This window comes from Podarcis muralis, chromosome 11 (genome assembly GCF_964188315.1).
Source record: "Podarcis muralis chromosome 11, rPodMur119.hap1.1, whole genome shotgun sequence".
NCBI lineage: Eukaryota > Metazoa > Chordata > Lepidosauria > Squamata > Lacertidae > Podarcis > Podarcis muralis.
This window is the reverse complement of record NC_135665.1, coordinates 9,450,592-9,466,046: the sequence shown is the minus strand read 5'-3', so window position 1 is coordinate 9,466,046 and position 15,455 is coordinate 9,450,592. Positions and strand designations below refer to the sequence as shown.

At 43.4% G+C, this 15,455-nt stretch overlaps 1 protein-coding gene across 3 annotated transcripts in view; it reads left to right on the top strand.

The window, feature by feature from the left end:
* Nucleotides 1-15,455, top strand: part of LOC114606418 (contactin-associated protein-like 4) — a 278,819-nt gene that overhangs the window by 253,180 nt on the left and 10,184 nt on the right. Inside the window, exons 19-23 of one of the 3 annotated variants that reach the window (XM_028748648.2) lie at nucleotides 27-251; nucleotides 2,224-2,357; nucleotides 5,141-5,228; nucleotides 14,515-14,733; nucleotides 15,139-15,210. In XM_028748648.2, the coding sequence (XP_028604481.2) occupies nucleotides 27-251; nucleotides 2,224-2,357; nucleotides 5,141-5,228; nucleotides 14,515-14,733; nucleotides 15,139-15,210 (738 nt within the window). Of the gene's footprint in view, nucleotides 1-26; nucleotides 252-2,223; nucleotides 2,358-5,140; nucleotides 5,229-14,511; nucleotides 14,734-15,138; nucleotides 15,211-15,455 lie in introns of all 3 variants that reach the window. The other 2 variants (XM_077936035.1, XM_077936037.1) reach the window with 2 other exon arrangements.

The window sequence follows — 15,455 nt, the reverse complement described above, 5'->3', positions numbered from 1 at the left end:
AACACACAATTTGTGCATTGTTTCAGAGATCTCTGCATATTTCGGAGCGGGCTCTTCAGTTGTGTACAACTTTCAGGAATCTTACAGCTTGGCGAAGAACTCCAGTTCTCACGCTGCGTCTTTCCATCCGGATATGACGCTGAACAGAGAAGCAATCACTTTTGCCTTTCGAACGACGCGGATCCCAAGCTTACTCCTTTATGTAAGCTCCTTCTATAAAGATTACCTTTCCATTATTCTTGCCAAAAATGGTGAGTACATCATTATGTATGCTTTGGCAAAGTTAACATTACCATGAAACTTTTAAAGTTTTTAAGTAGCATGCTTCCTCTCCATCCATTTCCTGGCTGCATATTAACAGAAATGACAGTGAGAAGAGTGGCTTCTCTGTTTCTTCTTACATTCATATTTGCAGTTGAGTAGGAAGACCTGTAGGGACGCGGGTGGCGCTGTGGGTTAAACCACAGAGCCTAGGACTTGCCAATCAGAAGGTCAGCGGTTTGAATCCCCGCTACGGGGTGAGCTCTTGTTGCTCGGTCCCTGCTCCTGCCAACATAGCAGTTCGAAAGCACGTCAAAGTGCAAGTAGATAAATAGGTACTGCTCCAGCAGGAAGGTAAACGGCGTTTCTGTGCGCTGTTCTGGTTTGCCAGAAGCAGTTTAGTCATGCTGGCCACATGACCTGGAAGCTGTACGCCGGCTTCCTCGGCCAATAAAGCGAGATGAGCGCCGCAACCCCAGAGTCGGTCACGACTGGACCTAATGTTCAGGGGTCCCTTTACCTTTACCTTTAGGAAGACCTGTATGTTAATGATAACCCGATGGCTGAACAGATGTTTCTGGGTGCCAGTGGCATGTGGTCAGTGGGCTAGGGAGACTTGGCTAAATGCTCCTGGTAAATTACAGAAGCTTCAGCCCAGCTTAGGGAGGGAGGTGTGATGCTCCAAAAGGGTCCAAGAGCCTTTCCACCACCTTCCCAAACCCCACAGGCTATTAGAAGGGGGCAGGAGGGCTACAGCATCCTGTCAGAGGCCTGGCACCTCCTCCCCAAGTTGGGAAGCTTCTGCCTGGCTTAGAGATGGAGGCACAATGCTCAAACATGCACAACATGACCCTTGCAAGCTGGCACCTCTGGCCTTAACTGTTCCCCTACGAAAATTTTCAGTGCACGCCACTGCTGGATTCTAATCCATGCACCCTGATGCCATCCAGGGCACATTTCCAAGTCATCATCCTGGGTTCTTTCCAAGGCTTTCTGAAAGATGCTGGAAATGAGCCTCACATCTTCTGCACGCAAAGCATGCTCTCTGTCATGCATTCTTGTATTTTGAGTTATGTTTATAATTTATTTATGCATTGCATTTATCATCTACCTTTCTTCCAATAAGCTCTAGATCAGCCTTTCTCAACCTGTGGGTCCCCAGATGTTGTTGAACTCCCATCACCCCTAGCTAGCAAGGCCAGAGCTCAGGGATGATGGGAGTTGTAGTCCAACAACATCTGGGGACCCACAGGTTGAGAACCATTGCTCTAGATGGTGCACATGGTATTTCCCCTTCCCATTTTATTCTCACAGCAAGCCTCTGAAGTACGAATAGGTGGAGAAACAGTGACTGGCCCCAAAATATCCAATGAGCTTCATCACAGAGTGGGTTTTGATACTGGGTGTCCCAGCTCATAGTCTGACACGCTACCCACTACATAACACTGCTAGCTTTTCCTATGGAGAGAACAAAGCAGTGGTTGATAGATTGTGGCCTTATGATTTTCCCTGTAGACTGCCTTTTTGAGAGAGCAGGACAGTCCAATTTTTAAAAACTGTGCTGCAGCTCTGGGCTTTTACACTGTGTTTTGGATTGTATTCATATTCATGAACACTCTGGATAATTATGGGTTGTATCCACCTAACATAATCAGAGTTTAAATGAATAAAACCAAGTTAGTTATGTCCATTTATTTCAATAGGCCTACTCTAAGTAGAACTAACATGACAGAGTTGAACATGAAGGGTAATTTCCATATTTTCTATCTTCTGTGTCTCCTTCTTATTTAAAATATTCCTTGGGTAAGTAAATAAAATATTCTACCACCATCATTTTCCAGATGCATTTATGTAAACTGGAAACCAGGTATTATGTCTATACCCCGGTCATGAACATTGAAAACTAGACGTTTTGTATATACCAGTCATGAAACTAAAATATCATTTCTCCAATTCCTTCAGGAAGTTTACAGATCAGGTACAAGCTGGATAGCCATCAAGCTCCTGACATCTTCAGCATCAATTTCAAAAGTATGGCCGATGGGCAGCTTCACCGTGTGAAGATTAACAGAGAGGAAGAAAAGCTATTTGTGGAGGTAATGCAAAAAAGTGAAAAGAAAATAAAGATTGTCATCAAAGAGGACGAGCCCCAAAGCAAAATAAAATAAATAAATACAATATAGCATGTGGCCGTTGTATGTGTGTGTTGAGTGCTTATGTTGAGTGCCTCAGGAAGTAAAGCAAAACATAGCAGACTCTTGCTGGGCAGAGAGAACCTTGGCAAAGTGATGTCTTTGATGTTTATCTTTCCCCGTTTAAAAAAAGGTCAAAGTCTCATTCACAGAGTATTGGCACAAAAATAACAAAATCCTGATTCATGTCATCTTTCCAACTAATGACTAGAGCAGGCTATGATTGATAATTTGTGTAGAACAGCAGGAAGCACAGAAGAACTGCAAGGGTTTTTTTACCCCTATCAAACATTGCAATTTTAAAGGCTTAATGAAGAAAGGGAAGAACCTTGCTGGGCGGTGGTGTTTTTTGTGGCTTTTCTCTTCTTTTACCTAATAGTGTTTCTCGAACATCTTCTAACCGAGGTACCCAATTCTCCTGTAATTAAAAATGGAGGCACATTTATATATTCTGTTTATATTCTGCCCTTTATCAATCCCATTGATCACTCCGTCTGGCTACATCTTCACATACTAAGGTGTACAGTATTTTCTTTATATATAAAAAAAACCTAAGCTGATAAAACACAGCTCACCTGAGCTCCAGTTGCATTGCTGCTACTTGACAGAAGTTAGAGGAGTGAGGTACGGTGAGGCTGACATGGTTCAAACACACTGGCAGAGCCAATCCAACCTCTCTGCTGCTTTGCACCGTCCCCTCTTCATCCCAGTTTAAAAAGGGGGAAATGTCCCTGGCATGATACAATGTTGCTGTGAAGAACAGCTCATTTTATACAGTGGTTCCTGCCAACCTAGCAGTTTGAAAGCACGTCAAAGTGCAAGTAGATAAATAGGTACCTCTCTGGCGGGAAGGTAAACGGCGTTTCCGTGCACTGCTCTGGTTCACCAGAAGCAGCTTAGTCATGCTGGCCACATGACCCGGAAGCTGTGCGCCGGCTCCCTCGGCCAATAAAGCGAGATGAGCGCCGCAACCCCAGAGTTAGCCACGACTGGACCTAATGGTCAGGCATCCCTTTACCTTACCTCTGGTTATGAACGCTTCAGGTTACGAGCTCCGCTAACACGGAAGTAGCTTCTCCTGGTTGCAAACTTTGCCCCAGGATGCGAATGAAAATCGTGTGCTGGAGGTGGGCACACAGTGGCAGGCCCCATTAGCGAAAGCACGCCTCAGAATAAGAACGGTTTCAGCTTAAGAACGGGCCTGTGGAACAAATTCAGTTCATAACCAGAGGTACCACTGTACTTTTATTTTCAAAGGGCATGGGTGTTCATGGGGAGGAGTCTGCGTACTGTGTTCACCGGGGGGGGGGGGGAATCATTTAGAAAACCACGACTGCAACCTTCTGTTGATTAATCAGTTATATTAATTGTTTAGAAATCTTTGACCAAAAGGCATCCTAGTGTTAATTAGGCAACAGAATTCAATCCTTTAAATCCTTTAAAAAATTGTGTTTGTGTTGTTGTTTATCTGGAGGGAGGTGTTTTGTTGTGTGGGTGCATTTCCTTGCATCATCGTTTTTCTTCAGGGAAATTGGATGGTATCTTGGGTCAAATACATGGCTTGACATCTCAGTCTCTGATCCAACTTTTGCCTTGCACTCAGTATCTTGGGCAAGTCTTGTTTTGTGACTATCCCACGGTCGCCATGTTGTGATTAGACATAACCAACGGTAGGCATTTTGTCGCAATATGTGAAAAACAGTTTACCAAATTTTGAAATTTGCCCATGGACCCCAAAATGTTACTAATAAATTCATATTTGTTGTGTGTGAGAGAGAAGCTTTGACTTCTCCCAAATACTGCTTAAAAATTCCAGCCTCAGTTAGACCAGAGATTGGGTTGAGCAGGAAGAATGCATGTCTGCGAAGCAGCCTATTGTGTGAAATAGGCTTTTCACTTTTCTTTTTTAGAGCTGTCGTTAGTATACATTTTATGAAATCTATTGTAAAAGAAAATATAAATCAGTTCTGTCTGTTTTTCAAAATGTATTATGACCCAAGACTTCTCGTTACTTCTGTGGAATATGCACTTCTACGGGGATTAATGAAAAAGTTACTTGGAAAATGTATTTATTCCTACCTCATTACACAGTTTCTAAGAGGACTGGAAGATTAGCTTGCATAAATCATATCTGAATGTGGTTGCATTGAACAGAACCTATTGTAGAAATGTCGCAATCAAAAAATATATTGGGCTAAGAGCTTGTGGAGCACAGATATGTGCTGTCATCAGCGTTTGAAGGCAAGCAATTTATATAATAACACAGGGACTTTCATAGCATCGTAGTTAATTATTTCAAATTTAAAAGTTCATTCTCAGATAAGTAAGAGCTTTTATGTTTGGTAGGTAAGACATTTTTGTCCTTTCATGAGGCTCGCCAATTATACTGTACTTACAGATGAATAGATAAGAACTACCCAAATGGATATTAAAAGAGCTGTTTATAAGTTGTCATTCCTTAAACAATATCTTGGCCATAAAAGCACAGTTAAAAAAAATAATCAAAGAGAGGTCTTTACAAAGTGGTTTACCTAACTGTTACCTGTGTTTTAATAAATTTCATATTGCTTTAGTGTCGTTCTCTTAAGTTAATTGTATCATTGATAATTATTTCTTTTTCCTCCTCCTTACCATTTCAACTGTCCTACATCCAACTCCTTTTTGCATCTCACTGAATAATATTGAAGATTGACCACAATGAAAGGATGAAATTCTTTCTTTCTTCGGATACACAATTCAATGCAATCAAATCGCTCACACTTGGCAAGATCCTAGGTAAGTACATTGCTGTAGATTTTCCCTAAAAAAAAATCTCAATCTCTCTCTCTCTCTCACGCACACACACACACACACACACACACACACACTCTAATGCTAATCTTGTTGAGAAACATTTCTTTTTCACATTTGATTAGGCAGAGAGTGACAATCAAGGTGGAAGCTTCATTCTTGCCAAAGTGCATACATGTAATCGCTGGTAAGTGCTCCTAGAAAGATGTGCACGTGGATTCCATTAAAAATAATTTCATACTTATCTTTTCCATTTTTGCAATCAGGCATAATGAAACATGGCATTCTCTGTGCAGTCTAACAAAGAAAAGGCTAAATCACCACTCATGTTATAGGCAAAAGAAAATGAGTTAATTGCTCAAGCTGCAAAATGGCGTTCCTTTTGAATGATGCACTTTTGCAAATCATATCACAGAAGTTCTGTTTTCGAATATGTTCATCTATGGAAGGAGATCAAGTGATGCAACTTGTGGTATAGCATGGCCTCCCAGAATACACAAAACACATCATTCTGCTATTTTATTTCAGGAGGAATGATCAGGACTCCTCAGGGGGTAGTGATTTGAGAGTTGGATTTAGGTGGAAGAGGCTCGGGTTTTACAGAGTGTAAATATGGTAAAATATTATCAAATCGCTTGTCCTAAATATTTGCCTGTACATGAATACAGCTTGTAACTTTGTAATCTTTGATAAGCTCTTCTGAGAAGCAAGCAAACCATTCAGTGGTTCAAAACGCCAGCCTGTAAAAATGTCCAGTGGTACAAAACTGCTGTAATGAATCTTTCAGAAAAGAATTGATGGAGTTACAAATGTAGAATGTTGATTATGTGATGCAGTACATTTAAAGTGAGTTTTCTTACAACAATCCCAATCTTTCCTTGTGACTCCAAAAGACTGGGGTGCGTGTGCATGGAGTCGTATCCAGCTCAGGACACAAGGGCATTGAGGCAGAGTGCAGGAAGTGCTGGAAAAGCCCAACTTTCACTCCTACCAGCTTAGTTCCCAGTTTGCCTGTCCCTGGTCGCACTGTAGAAATAGCTTATTGTGCAAGGGTTGAGTGGGAATTTCCCCCCATCAACTGCCTTGAGGGCAGAGTTGACCATTTCTGCTGGAAGGATGCCAATAGATGGGAGAGGAAATCCAGTAACAGCGGACAATTCTATGCAGGCAAATAAGTTACAAGCACACACCAGTGGTTAAAGGCACCAAGATGGTGAGTGTAGATTCCCCATTCCTAGATACTTTGAATTGAACGAGCCTCTTTTAGCAATGTAAGAGGTGTGGCGAGATGGGGCAGAATCAGTCAGCAGATCTCTTCTAACTCAGAGATGGCAGATTGTAGTGTTTGTGCAATTAATAGGCACAGCTCAGACATCAGTTCTGCATCCTATATGATGGGCATTGGCTTGTCCACAGGAGGTGAATTGACAAGGTTTTGTGGTAATGTATCAGCTTCATAGGGACGCGGGTGGCGCTGTGGGTTAAACCACAGAGCCTAGGACTTTCTGATCAGAAGGTCGGCGGTTCGAATCCCTGCGACGGGGTGAGCTCCCGTTGCTCCGTCCTTGCTCCTGCCCACCTAGCAGTTCGAAAGCATGTCAAAATACAAGTAGATAAATAGGTACCGCTCCGGCAGGAAGGTAAACGGCGTTTCCGTGCGCTGCTCTGGTTCACCAGAAGTGGCTTAGTCATGCTGGCCACATGACCTGGAAGCTGTACGCTGGCTCCCTCGGCCAATAAAGTGAGATGAGCGCCACAACCCCCGAGTCGGTCACGACTGGACCTAATGGTCAGGGGTCCCTTTACCTTTAACTATCTGCTATCTCAGAGATAGATCAGGCTCATAGTTATTTTGGGCAGGAGCTCTGAAAGTTGCTTCCGCTTTAGGCAGATTTCCTATACAGTTTGAGTAATCACTGCCTATCTCCTTGTTATAATAAGCATTATGTTGTGATCCTTGTTGTACCAGTCACAAGTCCACTTACCTTAAGTGGTCAGGCAGCATTGTGACCTGGTCACAAACCCATGTCAGCGATCCAGAGGCCGGCTGGGGACGACTCCAGGCCTGTCTGCAGGTTGACCAATGGCAGGCTGGCCTGGATATGGGGATTCCTCAGGGGGCAGAACCAGCCAGCCAATGAGCATCGCTTCGGTCCACCCCGGGAGAATAAATTGAGGCTGGTGCCACACTCCTCCTCGTTTTTCCTTCAGATCCCTCATAGCAGTTGTCACAACTTTGCAGGCTTAGGCATTGGGTAAGCCTTAGTCTTGCCTCTGCCTACGCCTCCGTGGTTAAGGGTACCCTGTTAAAAGGATCAGTGAGGAATTGCTTCTGTCCAATGCCCAGTTGGGTCAAGGCCATAGGACTCTTCCAGCAGGGACCCCTCGGGGGTAATACTATTTTACGTAGGTTGTAGGGACCTCATTGTGTGGTTTACCCTTAGATACACTCCCAGCAGATGGGCTGGAGTTAAATAAATGGCTTCACCCAATGGCTATGCCAAAACTTCACATCCGTAACCAATAAAGTTGTGGCCTATTTGAACCCCAAAACTGTATATGTTGTTGTCTGGTCTGGCTATTTCATTACATAGGGAGTGGCTGTGTTACAGGGTCTTGGTACACAAGTGTCTTTCCTCTTTATTCTGGTTGTGGGTGCAAATGCTAAGCATTGATAAATGGTGCACCTGTAATTTCTCTGAAATACTCTTCCAGCTGGATAACTGTGTAGCACACCCCATTGACCTTTCAGTGCTAGAAATCAACAATGCTCTATGCCTGAAAGCTGCACAATTTTCTTGTGTTAAATGTGAGTGAGAAATTACGCTTAGTATAATTTAATTGGAACTCTGCAGAAACAGCACCTCTTGTGATCCAAATATGAAGTTATTAAAAGCTGGACTCATACTTGTAGAAATAAAAAAGGGAAAGAGAACCTTTCATGGAAGATTTTCTTTTCTAATTTGAATCACATTTTCTGTCTGGAAACTAATGTGTGGAGGCATAGAAAACATGCATGCTGTGTACATTTTTGTAAGCACATTAATTTACAGCCAATTAACATTTTCGTCCGTGGTGGCAAAAATTGATATAGCGCCACTACTAGATGGATGTTACCTTCCACAAGCAATGTGCATAGAAATTTCAGGAAAACTGAAAAGGGCAGGCAACCAAAATGAGGTTGTATTCAGGCAATACTTTATTCTGTTTTCCTAGCATTTCCTTACCCAATAATTTCTACATTTTATGTGATCTTTCACATGACTTAAAAGCCACTTCTGGAAATACATCAGAATTTAGTGGAAGTTTAGCACTCATTTCCATGTTTATTGCTTCCAGGAAAAAAATGCTTTTGCAACAACATTAAGCCAGAAAACCTTGGGAGTTTTGTGCTGTAATTTCCCCAGCATTTTCATGGTTTGCGCCATGTGATGAAATTCGGGATGGTATTCCAGCATAGCTCCTTTCTGCTGTTTTGATTGGTGAATCATGGGGAAACAGAATCCAGATGGGCACAAAGCGTGTTGACATGTCCAGTGATGTCCATTGTTGTTCTATACGTCCCCACTAATATGAGTGAAACTTAGCATAACATGGTGGTATAACGCTGGAATTGAGAAAGGAGTACGGCAAGGCTGTATATTGTCTCCCTGCTTATTTAACTTATATGCAGAATTCATCATGCGAAAGGCTGGGCTGGATGAATCCCTAGCCGGAATTAAGATCACCGGAAGAAATATCAACAACCTCAGATATGCAGATGACACAACCTTGATGGCAGAAAGTGAGGAGGAATTAAAGAACCTTTTAATGAGGGTGAAAGAGGAGAGTGCAAAATATGGTCTGAAGCTCAACATCAAAAAAACGAAGATCATGGCCACTGGGCCCATCACCTCCTGGCATATAGAAGGGGAAGAAATGGAGGCAGTGAGAGATTTTATTTTCTCGGGCTCCATGATCACTGCAGATGGTGACAGCAGTCACGAAATTAAAAGACACCTGCTCCTTGGGAGAAAGGCAATGGCAAACCTAGACAGCATCTTAAAAAGCAGAGACATCACCTTGCCAACAAAGGTCCGTATAGTTAAAGCCATGGTTTTTCCCAGTAGTGATGCATGGAAGTGAGAGCTGGACCATAAAGAAGGCTGATCACCAAAGAATTGATGCTTTTGAATTATGGTGCTGGAGGAGACTTTTGAGAGTCCCATGGACTGCAAGAAGATCAAACCTCTCCATTCTGAAGGAAATCAGCTCTGAGTGCTCACTGGAAGGACAGATCATGAAGCTGAGGCTCCAATACTTTGGCCACCTCATGAGAAGAGAAGACTCCCTGGAAAAGACCGTGATGTTGGGAAAGATGGAGGGCACAAGGAGAAGGGGATGACAGAGGACGAGATGGTTGGACAGTGTTCTTGAAACTACCAATATGAGTTTGACCAAACTGTGGGAGGCAGTGGAAGACAGGAGTGCCTGGCGTGCTCTGGTCCATGGGGTCACGAAGAGTCGGACACGACTAAACGACTAAACAACAGTAATGCTGGAAAAGCCACAGTTCAACTGTGGAGTGTAAAAGAAACATTAGCAGCTGGGAGAGAAGCAGTAGTATTATAACCAAGGAAAACAAACAGCAATCTCCTTGTCTGAATGTAAAAGCATGGTTTATAGAAATTTCTAAAATCCAGTCCATGAATCCGAAGGAAAGCATTCTAACAGAAGTTTCATAATTATGCTATTTTGTTTAGAGTTTTGTTACGTGCTCCAAATGTTCTACCCATTTTCTCTTTAATTCTGAGGATAAATGTGTGAGACAAAAATGGAAATAGGTTCAGTGTTAAAGTATGTAAGTGAGGTAATTGTGTCTTCATTTTCTGAACAATCTCAAAATACAAGAGAGCTAAAGACAGTTCACCGAACAAGGATAAGTTCAGAAACAAGTACACCTACGAACAAAATTTGATATTTTAATGCAACATCTTATTTTTTATGCAACATTTAAAAAATGCATACCGGACATGTTCAAATGACCTGTTTATTGAGCATTCATCCCAATTTGTTTGCAGAGAGATGCGACAGCATTGGCTATTTAATGAGCACTCTGACAGATTCACTTTCCCGTGTTCTTCCTCATCACTCAGTGGCGTAGCGTGGGTTGTCAGCACCCGGGGCAAGGCAAGTAATTTGCGCCCCCTAACCCTACCTGAGCCAGGTAGGGGCAGAGAGCTGCGAGTGCAAGCGCGCCCCCCCCAGATGTTGTGCCCGATGCGGCCGCCCCCCCTGCACCCCCCCACGCTACGCCACTGTCATCACGTACCTTATTCAAAAAGACTTCTTTTGGGGAAGCACCTTTGTTCGGAATGTCTTCTGGTTAGCATAACATTTGGAGAGAAAGATTCAGGAAAAGGCAGCCTTAAGATACTCAGGCGTCAAGTCAATTAGAGCATTAAAAGCATGCACCACCACCTTCCATTGTGCCCAGAAACAGGCTGTCCCCAAGCAAAGCTACTTAAGGATTGGTCCCTGTAGCCAGTTGAAGTTAACAATCTAGCTGTTTCATTGCGTGGACAGGTGGAGTCCCCCAAACCCTGGGCGCGCTCCCCCCCCTCATGTGGAATAACGACTCAAGACAATGTGCTATGGGATCAAATTGGCCACAACTTTATTATATTTCAGATGTGGGTAGACCTTGGCTCAGTCATTGGGTGTTTATCCCTCCCAGTCCCCAGCCGGGGATCTGGCGAACATCAGGGTTATCCAGTGTGTGTGGGGGGATGGGCTGGCTCTGGAGAACATATGTTCAAGCAGAGAGAGCTCGCCCCCGTTATGCCGCCGTTGCAGGGGAGAGTAATGACAACCTCTAGGCATATGGCCAAAGCCTCCCCTCAAAAACCCCTTTAACGGGGAACCCTGGTATCGCCGCCACAAAGAGGAAGGGGGCGTGGGTCACCGCTGGATGTGCCCCCATTCAGGGAAGATAGATTAAAGGATTCCGCCCAAGGCCTGATACCGCCAAAGTTGTGACGTTTTGCTACAGGGAAGGCAAAACCGGCCAATGCAGGGGAAATCCTTTCCGGCCCTTCAACAATGACCTTGACGTAGCAGCGCCCGCGTACCTGTGGAGAAAAGGTTAACCTGCAAAATAATTCTTAACTGAGGGTGGGTAGGGTGGGAGAAGCTCTGGAGCCAAGTGAGGATTCCCAGGTAAGATCCCCCCTCTATTGTGTGGGCAGGTAGTCCCTCCCCTACCTGGCTTGGTTTCCTTGGCAAGGCTTCCCCAGGCGGGATTGGACAACTGACTGAGGTAGGCAGAGACCTCCAGGTATCCCACCTGGGGGAAGGCGAAGCCAAGCCTGTGCTAATGGAGTCACACAGGGTCGAGGGGCTGCGCATGTCCACGCAAAGGGTGCCCCCCGTTTAATGTGGGGAGCGGTCATTGTGAAGTTTCTGAACAGCTCCATTGCAGTTAGTCACACGCTGTGCTGGACCAGGAATTCTCTAGAACTGGCAGTCCTTGGTCAAGCATAACCAGGGATTATCAGTGAGACAGCCTCCTCAGGTGATGGATACATAGGATTGCCACCCACCCTGTATAATATGGAATCAGTGCAAAATGCTATGCCCTGTATTGATTCAATACATAACACAGTTTGTCGTGTATTTCTGCTTCCCCCGCCCCTCCGCCATGCTCTAGGCTAAATTAGGGGTCTTCTCCAAATCCATGTGTGTGAAAGGGTGTGAGAAAGCCGTTTCCCTTCCCAGGGAAACGAAGTTGCGGCCTGGTCGCGAACTCGCCCCATGTGCAGGGGGCATGGCTAGCCCCCGTGTAATAGGGAGTCCCCGGCCATGTCACCCTTATTCCCACCAATCCGGTCGACCAAGTGGCGTGGCTTGCTCCATTTAAGCAGCCCGCGGCTAGGGACTTGCCCCTTTTCTCCTGGGGTGACCCTGGGGGAGATCCTAGTTGATGTGCATCAACAGGGCTCCCCCCACTGGTGGTTAACCCTTCTGAGACTTCCTGCAGGCAGGCAGGAGTCAGATATAGTCGGTTCAGTTCCAATGCCTAAGCCAATACCACTCACATTCTGTAACCAATAAAGTTGTGGCCTTTTTTAGCCCATTAACCTAAAATACTGGTGTCAAGTGTCTTTATTCCAACAAAGGGGGAGAGTTCTGGGCCTTGCCATGCAAGGGTCATGTATTTAAGCTCTGGGTAGCAAAGCACAGAGAGATTTACAAATTCATGTCTATATGTGTTCGCATGTGATGAATTTCAGAGAAGCCCCCTGTTAAGCTGCAATAAATTGTAATGGATTGCTTTGAAGTCATCTCAGCATTGGGTGGGGAAAAATGCCCCCCCCCTGTCCCGTCCTGTCCTGTATTTTGTCAGAACAAAGGTGGCAACCCTAATGCGGAGGGACAGAGAGCAGACAGAACTGTGTGTCAAGTGACCTGCCATGGAGCCCCAAAGCTAGCCAACCAGTATTGACATAAGAGTCAAGGCCAGTCTGGTCATCTTTTCTATAATGAATGGAGAAAGGGACCATATTGTCCTTCTCTTCAGGGAGCAAAATATATTGGGCCCACTGGAATCCGGTTGACTGCAGCTTCCAGCAGGACTGGGCTCTGTAAATGTTAAATATCCCAATAATATAATACAAGCTTAAGTGAGAGCTTCATTGTAGCAAGCTCTTTAGGCACAAACATTTGAGACTATAAATGAAATGTCATGATCGGTATAGTGATCTCCAGCTAATTAATGAAGAAACTACATCACCTATGCTGCGCCTGTGAACTAATTAATGGAAGTAGTATTGTAACTTGACATCACCCATGTGGTAGACTCTTTGACTGCTGTTCTGAAGTGTACCATTTGTTTTTGTAAGTAGCTCACATGTCTGCAATATTATGCAAGGTGGTTTTTTGTTTTTAGAATCATGCAATGACTGTGTGATAAAGACATTAGGCTGACATTTTGCCATAACCTAATCTCCATTTGGCATGTTAAAATTGAGCTCTGCATGCCATTATCTTGCAGATAGGAACAAATTAGCATACAGGTGTTTACTAAAATAATAGCAGCGATTACCATCACCAGAAAGGCTTAGGTTCAAAAATATTCTGTAAGGTTTGCAAGACTTGATGTAGTGATAGGTTTACACAATGTGAAATAGATCTGACTTCACAGAATAGATGTTTCTCATTATCTTGCAAGGAAATGTGTCTTCAGCCAGGCTTGTCTCTCATGTTATGAATATTATATGCCTCATATTTTGTGAATTAGAGTAAATTTTTCCACATGACTTCCTTACAGTTCAAAATAAAACAGAGCTGAAATTTCTCAGATAATATTTTGAGAAAAATTCTGAGATGTGTCTGAGATGGCCACCTTGCAGACCTTTCTCAGCCTATTCCCCAATAATTTTGTGGCGTGGCAATATGGAGGACACAAAATGGTGACTAGTTTGCCACACTTTCAGCAGCAGAAGGGGAAAGGGATAGCCTTAGGAGGAAAGAAATGAACTGTGAAACTTGGGTAACCCCTCACCCAAGAAACTTTTGAAGTCCTTCTCCCTCTAGTCCCCAATTTTTCTGTCTAAAAATGGGACAGAGAACTTTGAGAGTCCATTTGTGCAAAACTGTGGTTCAAATTGGAGATAAAGTATATTGAATTAAAATCCCCCCCGACACATAATTTCTTAAGTAAGTAAAGCATGATATGGGTAAGGAATACATGTGAAAAATAATGATAAAAATATAGCTTAAGCAATACTAGTAAAATATTTGTTGTATGTGAAACACTCTCTTAAGACATCAGAATTTGACTGAATTGCTGTTGATAGCTTTTATACAGAATGATATATGGTGGTTTACATATTCATGATTAGGATTATTTTCCATTAATGTTTGAAGTTTATGGAGAATGAATATAAATATATGCAATAATTAAAACATCTGAATTGAGTTTTACAGTTTGGGCTTTGAATGTGCTATAGCTAATTAAAAAAAATATTTATTGGCAGACTAGTAACTGCCGTTCATATTCTCTCTCTCTCTTTCACACACACACACACACACACACACACACACACACACATATAATGAATATATTCTCATTAAAAGCAGTCCAAAAATGGGGAGATGGCAAATTTGCATATGTTGCCAATGTGCATAGAGGCTCAGAGGAATACAGGTTAATTATTCAATTATTCTTCTGTCTCTTTGTTTTGTACATTTGCACTATGATTAATTTCCTTCTGTTTCTTTTGATTAGCAGAGAATAGTGATGTAGACCCGGACACCATGAAGGCAAACTCTCAGGGGTTCGTCGGATGTCTCTCTTCAGTGCAATTCAACCATATCGCTCCCCTGAAGGCTGTGCTGCACCATTCCAGCTCGGCTCCAGTCACTGTGAAAGGACATTTCACCCAGTCCAACTGCGGCACTTTAGCAGGAGCTGACTCGACATCAAGTGAAACAACTCATTCATTTGCAGGTAGCAAGCATATGGCTCTCATTTGTTCTACACCCTGAAACAGAATACAAGACAAAGGTTCAGAGTTTCAGTATTAGGTTGCCTAGCAGCAAACCTAAAGGATAGGGTCCAAAGGTACTGGGTTCTTTTCCTCCCACCCTCTCAACCTATGTCTTTTCCTCTAAGTGTTTATTTTTTATTTTTTTGTATGTGCGGTTTAATTATACACAGTGAATTAAAAGCAACAACAACACCCCCCCAAACACACTTGTTCTTAGCAGCCTTGCATATATACTATTGTGTACCCGTTTTGTATAGCTGTATGTCGTTGCATACAGTATGTAGGCTGTAGCTGTGTACATGGATATATTGAAAACTCCTCTCTCTGCTTGCCTCTGTCATTTTCCCTTTTTGTTTCTGCTACAGATCATTCGGGACCAATAGATGAGGGAGAACCTTTAGCTAATGCAATAAGGAGTGACTCTGCAATTATTGGAGGTAATAGGGACCGTAATAGGCCAGCTGGTGCCATTTTTAAATACCTTTGGATCTTTCCGTAATAATGCAAAGTGAACAGGTGCCAAACCAACTGCAACCCCAACCATGTTTTAGGGCATTCACAAGTCTGAAAACACACAAATGAGCATGCTCCAGGAAGTCATTGTTGGTTATACAGTAGCTCCTGAGTGTATGGCTGTTATGTGTTTCCAGTGCCCTTCAGATTTAACAGAGCAGATTTGGTC